The following is an 8,637-nucleotide window of genomic DNA, read 5'->3' as shown; positions in this document are numbered from 1 at the left end:
TAAGTTTTTGTTTTGTTTTGTAAGAGACAGGGTCTCTCACTCTCACTTTATAACCTTGGTTGGCTTCCAACTCAGAGGGATCCTACTGCCTCTTAAAGGTATGCATTGCTACTCTTAGCCTGTTTTGTCTTGTTTTTCAATTTAAAGTGTGCGTGCGTGCGTGCGTGCGTGCGTGCGTGCGTGCGTGCGCGCGCGCACACATTGAGTGCAGGCTCCCTTGGAGACGAGAGAGAACCACACCTCCTAGAAGCAGCATAGGCCAGTGTGAGCTGCCTGACATGGGGGCTAGGAAGCAAACCCAGGTCACCTAGAGGAGCAGTACAAGCTCTTAAGCATCCATCACTCAAGCCCCAGAAGTGGGTGCCTGGGAGATGAGGAAAGCATATAGGAGACATGCCTCAGCTAGTACAAAGAACAAGAATACCTCCTGGCTTTTTAATTTTATTGTCATGTTAATGTAATATCCAATACAGGATTGTTGTTTCTACAAGGGAATGACTCACCATCCAGCCACCTCAGCTTGGGCAGTCTGTGCTCAGTCTCAGGAGGAGGGGGGTGCTCCATTATTAATGCTCCCTCTGGGACAAAAGGCTTTAGAAACAAGCATGACAATTTCAGCATTCCACAGTAGCCATCACTTTGAACTGCATGTTACATTATCATATAAAACATAAGTATTCTGTCACATATCAACTCTTGGCCACAAACAACAAGACAAAAAAAGCTACACAAACATCAAACACACACAACTTTTGGATATTCCCATTATCCAGGTGTTAAAGAGATGGTGATGACAAATCAGAAACTTTACACCAGTGTTTGCCTCCAACTTCCTATTCTACCGTCTTCTGGTGCCGCCATACCCTGGGATAAGAAAAACAAAGTCTGCGTTAGCTTTTCAAAATATATGAAAATTGTTCATAATGTTCCAGAAATTGTATGTGTTTCTTGTCAGCAAAGAAGAAAGCTATGAGGGAAGGCTACCACGGACCACAGCGCAGAACAGAACAATGTGGGACCCAAGAAGGCAGATCCCCTGTCACCAAGTCCATAACCTCACACACAATTGCTGTCAGGAAAGCCAAGAAGTGCTCCACTGTAAGCTAGCTGACAAGCCATACGCCACATGCTAATAGTAGCCATGAGTAGCAAAGTCTAAGCCAAAACAATGCAGAAAGGGCAATGGGCCATACACCACAGCCTGCTGACTCAACTCAAACTCACTGGTAAAGGGGGAAATGGGGACATGGACTTTTAATGATTTAATGTGTTACTTGAATACCACCCACCCATCACCCCACATACTCCCTAACAAACAGGCTGTCAACAGTTTAGAACATCACTGAGCTAATCTGTCAGTGCAGAGGGTGTGTGTCTGTTACTGAAATACAGCTGCCTGTCTGTATCTGAGTTCCACATCCACAGACTCAACTAATATATTTTTCTGAATATACTTTTCAAAGATGGACCTGTAACACATGCCTGTTTTCCTTGTCATGCCCTAAACCTTGGTGTAACAACCATGGACATATGTGTGCACTGTCTGAGGACCATACATTGTTCAGAGATGATGTAGAGCACCTGAGAGAGCACGCTGTACCAGTGACAGGCAGATATATGGAGGGGACTTAAGCAACCATAAGTTTTGGTTCAGGTGGGAATCCTGGAAGCAATACCATCTGCATTTAGAGGGCTGGCTGCCTCTGACAGTGCAATTGTTGGGCCCTAGGGATGCTCAGGTTCAAGTTTAGTAGGTAAAAAGTGATTATTTCATGTAGATCCAAACCAGCACTGACGACTCTGCTTTTATACTTTTAAGCAATTTCTCTATGTTTCCATGAATTTCATGAATTATTCATTGCTCCATGTCTTCCTTCTGAAGAAAGACAAGCTGGGGAGATGTGCAAACGCCTTGTTTCCCACCACCTCTAATAGTGGATTTTTTTTGGTTTTTTTTGTTTTTTATATTTTATCTTTGCTTTTTATAAAACACCCTCTTCACTCTTTAGAGTACATATTATAATCATACTGCTGACATTTTTAAAGTGGAACTCAATCTATTTTTGTAATTCTCTTGAATTTGAAAGGCCAGGCTTCTACAAACCTTGAGGGCCCTCACTTAGAGCTTAATGGATTCAGAGTTAACCATTTGTATACACTAACATCCAGGAAGGCTTGATTTCAAAGCCATTTTTGGGAAATATTTAAGGAATGAAGAAGATGAATGAATCTGGTCCCAGTCTCAGGTAACCATGCTACTGTTCATAGCACACTGGGTAATCAGTTATGACATCTCACACAGGTCTCTGCTTCTGACGCTTGTGTGCTGTAATTACCTGAGGCTGTTCTGGTACCCGAGCCTGTATTGGAGGATGTGTGGTAGCTCCCTGCACCTCCACCCATTGATGAGTAGGCCCGGCTGTTCCAGGAGCCAGAGTAGGAGGGAGGGTAGGCTGGATGGTACCACGAGTCTGAGAAAGGGGTCGCTGTCCTGAAAGACACAAAAGGCAGCCATCTTTTTTTCTCTCACCACAATTTTTCTAAGTCATCAGAAAACAGCATTTGTATTGAACACTTTCTCCTGAGTGCTCTGATGTAAGGGCTACTGTGACACAGATTTAGTGTCTACTTCTGCCAGTCACAGCAGCTGTTGTGGGGACAGAATGCGGCAGGAGTAAGTGCTCCTTCAGAATATCCCACCCAAAGCCTGAGCTCAGAGATAAAGGTCAAGACATTGCAAACCCAGCCCAGGCTCTTCTCCAGCCCTCCCTCCACCACCCTACCCAGCAGACTGACAACTGCCCCTTTCCCAATTGCTGTGGCCTCCTCTGCCTTCTTACTTGCTCTCTATCACTTAGGACAGCATAGGAAAGAAGACAATGAGGGAAAATAATAGGCATAATACTGACCAAAGCAAACCAAAGCCCTGTTCCTTCCCCTCTATGCAAAAAAAAAAAAAAAAAAAAAAAATCCTATTTACTAGGGTGAGATCAGCATCACTTGTTTCCAACTAAGGAAAGCAAAGGTACCCCAGTGAAGCTAAGGGCAAATGAGACGGGTACCAAACTTACCTGTTGCTGCCAAACAGATATCCCAGCAATCCGCCAGCGCCCAGGCCAGACCAGAATCCTGGCCCTGACCTCTCCCAGCCTTGGCCTCCAAAAGTACTCCCAAAGCCAGAGCTTGCACCATAGCCAGTATTCTGTGGTCCTTAAAATAGAATACACATTATTAGATGAAGGACCTTCATGCACACATGACATTTCATTATTTAATCTATTTCACTATTTCATCTATAGTACTATTTACTAATAATGTTCAGCCCTCAACACATGAACAAGCTGAACCCAAAAAGAGTGTCTATAAAATATTGATTTATGTCCCAGGAATGCAGTTCCCACGGGGTGGTGGAGTGTGGGGGGGGAAGAGGGAGAGAGGGAAGGAGGGAGAGAAGGAAGGGAGAGGGAGAGAGGGAAGGGAGAGGGAGAGAGGGAAGGGAAAGAGGGAGAGAGGGAAGGGAGAGGGAGAGAGGAAGTGAGGGAAGGGAGAGAGGGAGTAAGGGAGTAAGGTAAGGGAAAGAGGGAAGAGAGGGGGAGAGAGGGAAGGGAGAGGAAGAGAGGGAAGGAAGAGGGAGAGAGGGAAGGGAGAGGAAGAGAGGTTTTTAGGACTTGCAAGGACAGTGTTCCTATGGGATTCTCTGCCTTCCTCAAGATCAGCCTCTAGAGGATGTACCACGCCCCTTTCAGTCTTCCTTCCTATGCTGTGAAGCTCTGTGAGAATTCCAGGTGAGGGGCTGGAGAGATGGCTCAGCAGGTAAGAGTACCAACTGCTCTTCCAAAGGTCCTGAGTTCAAATCCCAGCAACCACATGGTGGCTCACAACCACTCATAATGAGATCTGATGCCCTCTTCTGGTGTGTCTGAAGACAGCTACAGTGTAGTTATTTATAATAATAAATAAATCTTTTTTTAAAAAAAAGGAATTCCAGGTGAGAACTGTACCTGAGTCTGATTTAAAAAGGCAACCTGACATTTATCAATTATGATGTCAGACTACAAACATCATCTTCCACTTAGAGGACACAGTAAACACCTAGGGAAGTGTGCTAACTTTATAAACACCTAGGAAACAAGCTTGTCCTGTGTTTCCCCCCATGTAACCACCACTCCATCAATAAGTCACTTTAGCCCCTCAGACAGCTTGTGACAAAGCCTAATAGATGCCCGCCATATGTCATCTGAGATAAACAGTACTCAGCCTCCCTATACTTTAATCTGTCCATTCAGTGGCCTTGCGTGCCCAGCACCCACAGAAGTCAGAAGGCGGCACTGGATACTCCTGACACTAGGTTATTTTAATTGTGAGCTGCCATGTGAGTGCCAGAAATTGAACCTAGGTCCTCTATGAAAGCAGGAAGTGCTCTTAACCACCGAGCCAACTCTTCCAGCCCCTGGATATCCTCTTACTATAAAATGGCTCTTTGAACCCTCTGTCCAATTTTATTTATTTGGGGGTGTGCACAGCAGCACAGCATGTGAGTAGAGAGGTCAGATGACAACTTGTGAATGTCAGTTCTCTCCTTCCACCACCTGGTCCTGAAGATCAAATTCAGGTCACCAGGCTTGGAGGCAAGCACCTCAGTCACTGAGCCATTTAGCTGACCCTCTCTGCCCGCTTTTAAAGAGTTTGTCTTTTCTCAGCTATATGGATGTCTTTATACAGTCTAAACACAAATCTTTTGTCAGCAGTATGTTTTGTAAATCTTGTCTTTTTGTTTCTGAGCCTTGCTCCATCTCTCCAGTCCATACTTTACAAAGTCTTTACCCAAACCTGTGACCTGCCCTTTTCTTTTCTTAAGACTCTTTTCTGATAAACAGATCTTTTTTTTTTTTAAAACAGATATCCTTAAACTAAGTAAAGTCTAGTTTTCCTGTCTTTCCTTTGACAGTACTTTTTGTGCTATGAAAGAAATCTCTATCTAGTGAGGTGTAGGGGCACATGCCTTTAATTCCAGGAGTTGAGAGGCAGAGGTAGACAGACTTGTGTGGGATTGCCAGCCTGGCCTACAGATACAGGTTCCATGACAGCCAGGGCTACACAGTGAGACCCTGTCCCTCCCCCCCCCCACACACACACACATGAAAACTTCGCATATTCTATTTCATTCTAATAAGTTGTTTTTCTTTTTATAGGAAGTTCTATAACATTTAATGAATTTTGTGTACAGTATGAAGCAGAAGTCAAAATAATGCCTATTAACAAATCTTTGCAGCTAAAATGATGACCTACAATTTACCAGGCATCCTTAGTAACAGTGACCATAACACACTCTTAGAACCAGTGATCTGCAGAGTGCAACCCTGACAATTCAATCCCCACATAAAACCCAAATAAAGATGGAAGGACTTGGTTATCCTCTGACTTCCACATCAGCACCACGTACATCCACACCCTTCCCACACACACACATATAATACACATACATAATAATATTTATTTTTAAATTTTTCTTTAGAAAAGGAAGGGCTGGAAAGTCAATGACTGAGAGCATCCACTCTTGCAGAGGACTCATGTGTGGTTTCTAGGACCTACAGGAGATGGCTAAATAAAACCACCTGTAACTCCAGTCCCAGGGGAGCTGACACTGACTTCTGCCCTCCATGGGCACCCACACATAGATAAAGACACATTTTTTTTTTTTAATTCTTTTTGGAAAAAAACAGATTTTTTTTTTTTTAATTCAGTAGGTCAACGTTAGTCTCTTCTTCAAAACCAGGCACAAGATTCACCAGCTCACACGTACCCACATACGCCCTGAGCATACCTGTGAACTCAGACTTAAAGCCTGGGGTAGGGGCTCCTGCAGCGCTGGTAAACCTCTGAGAGTATGGCGGGTGCTCAGAATACTGTGGAGGCGCTCCCTGGCCATCGCTGATGAACAGTTTATAAACCACAAAGGCAAGAAGAAACAGTACTGCAATGGTAACCAAGCTACAGGAATCCGAGGAGTACAGCTTGTGGTAGTAATCAGAGAAGCCCTGGTGTTTTGCAGACTCTTTCATTTTCTTCAGGCCCAGCTCTGTGTAATCCAAGTTGTACTCCAAGCCGCAGGAACCCCTGAGTACATACTGGTCTTCAGAGGACTCGTAGCCTTCACAGCTCACCACAGTTTTGCCAAATTTGTATGCAATATCCAAGTCGGTCTTACACTCCCACTGTGAAAGAAAGAGAAATAGCCTCTAAGGACCAAAAGATTCTTTTCCTTCAATATATAAGACTGTCACAAAACTACAAAATGAAGCAACACAATGACCCATAGAGTTCAAGACAATGAGTGAGCGTGAAGGGGACAAACTCAGAGCATCAACATCAAAGACAGTGGGTCTACTAGGTGCTTCTTCTGCTGGCGGCGGGTGCACAAGCATTCACTTTGTTGCTTTTCCTTATTCCCCAGATGGCACATTACACATTCTTCTGTACATGTTGTGGGGGTTGTTTTTGTTTTGTTTTGTTTTTTGAGACAGGGTTTCTTTGTATAGCCCTGGCTGTCCTGGACTTATTTTGTAGACCAGACTGGCCTTGAACTCACAGAAATTAAAGGTCTGGCCACCATAGTCAGCATATGTAGTAATGTGAATAGGTATGGCCCGTATAGACCCATAGGGAGTGGCACTAGTAAGAGGTGTGGCCTTATTAGAGGAAGTGTGGTCTTGTTGAAGGAAGTGTGTCACTATGGGGGTGGACTTGGAGGTCTCCTATGCTCAAGCTATGCCCAGTGTGACACAGTCTCTGCTGCCTACGGTTAAAGATGTAGAGCTCTCAGCTCCTCCGGCACCAAGTCTGCCTATACCCTGCCATGCTTTCCACCATGATGATACTGACTAAATCACTGAAACTGTAAGCCAGCCCCAAATTAGATGTTTTCCCTTATAAGAGTTGCCACAGTTATGGTGTCTCTTTATAGCAGCTAAGACAATACATGTTAGTTATTCCAAAATTTATAAAACAAAGGCAAATCTTCAAACTATCACCTAACTGCTACTGTTGTCAAAGGTACATCCTGTACAGTTAGACTGTTTAGATGTTAAACATTTAAGAATCAGTATCAGGGACGAACCCCCTAATTGGTTATCCAATACCACGTGGTCAGCTCTAAAAATATACATGCTTGCAAAAGTAAACAGACTCAGAACACTGTATTTACATGTTAATTATATATTATTATATACACAGTAATAATAATTAAAGGGAAAAGGCCATGAATTCAAGGGGAGTATGTGAGAGGACTTAGAGAGAGGAAAGGGAAGGGGGAAATGATATGAATATAGTGAAATAATTCTTAAGTAAGCATCAGATAAATAAGAAGAGCTAACAATTTCTGCAAAACAAAACTTTTCTTTTTTTTTTTAAGATTTATTTATTATATGTAAGTACACAGTAGCTGTCTTCAGAAACTCCAGAAAAGGGAATCAGATTTTTAAGGATGGTTGTGAGCCAACATGTGGTTGCTGGGATTTGAACTCAGGACCTTTGGAAAAGTAGTCAGTGCTCTTAACCACTGAGCCATCTCGCAAGCCCCAAAACAAAACTTTTCATACACGTTTTCTAAAAACCATGGACTGACTTTACAGGGGCTAATCCTACATAATCTTCTTTAGCTCTTTTGAAACAGTATTTAGAAAACTCCAGAAAGAATCCATGATGCTTAAATTTTATGAGAGAGAGAGAGAGAGAGAGAGAGACAGACAGACAGACAGACAGACACGAGGGGGAGGGAAGGAGGGGAAGGGACAGGGGCGGGGACAGGGAGAGGGACAGGGACAGGGACAGGGAGAGGGACAGGGATGAAGAGACCTAGAGAAAGCAGGGTTTTCAGCCAGAGATGACTCCCAAAGGCTGAAGTCTGAGGCCAGCTGAGGCTGCACACCATGCTTCTGACCAGTCAGGGAACACAGAAATATCTCTCATCAAAACAAACAAAACTAAGACTGGAGTGTAATGTAGGAGCATATACAACATCCAGGGTTTGAAATATAGCACCATCAATAACTAAACAAGCAAGGCAAGTTTCAATTCTTTAAATTTTGCTGACTAGATAAGATGCATCCCTCACAATGTTGAGAGGTACAAGCTAGGCAAGTATAACCCATTCTGCTGCCTTTTTGTTAGGTTTTGTTCAAATTATGTATCTCTTTCAAGTTCAGGGGCACTGTTTTACTGTTTACAATAAATAGCTTGGCAGAGATGTGATTCATCAACCCCCAAAGAAACCTCAACCCCATGTACAGCTGCCACTTCCCCTTCCCAGCTCCCACCCTAACTGTCTGCCTTCCCTCCCCCTACTCAGTCACTTCCTGTGAGGAGACTCAGATGGGCTGGTCTCTGTAACTTTCTTTCATCAGAGCATTTTCAAGGCTCATCCATGTTACAGCATCAAGCAGCACTTTGTCCTTCTTAATGACTTAAACAACACTCTACCTTATGAATGGACTCCATTGTATGATTCATTCACAAGGGACATTCCAGCTGTTTCTATGTTTTAGCTATTTGAATATTCCTGCAAATATCTTTATAGATTTGGGGAAGAAATGTGTCTTTAGATCTCTTGAATATATAGGAATATATATATATATATAT

The 8,637-nt window shown here is 43.4% G+C and overlaps 1 protein-coding gene across 1 annotated transcript in view; it reads right to left on the bottom strand.

The window, feature by feature from the left end:
- Positions 1-425: 425 nt before the first annotated feature.
- Saraf (store-operated calcium entry associated regulatory factor) overlaps positions 426-8,637 on the bottom strand; it is a 17,886-nt gene continuing 9,674 nt past the window's right edge. Inside the window, exons 3-6 of the mRNA XM_031339529.1 lie at positions 5,825-6,215; positions 3,072-3,210; positions 2,337-2,491; positions 426-864 (exon numbers count right to left, since the gene is read on the bottom strand). Coding sequence (XP_031195389.1) covers positions 839-864; positions 2,337-2,491; positions 3,072-3,210; positions 5,825-6,215 — 711 coding nt within the window. The 3' untranslated portion in view covers positions 426-838. The remainder of the gene's footprint in view (positions 865-2,336; positions 2,492-3,071; positions 3,211-5,824; positions 6,216-8,637) is intronic.

This window comes from Mastomys coucha, unplaced genomic scaffold, assembly GCF_008632895.1.
Source record: "Mastomys coucha isolate ucsf_1 unplaced genomic scaffold, UCSF_Mcou_1 pScaffold22, whole genome shotgun sequence".
Lineage (NCBI taxonomy): Eukaryota > Metazoa > Chordata > Mammalia > Rodentia > Muridae > Mastomys > Mastomys coucha.
The sequence above is the reverse complement of the archived record's forward strand: the minus strand, read 5'-3'. Positions and strand labels throughout refer to the sequence as shown.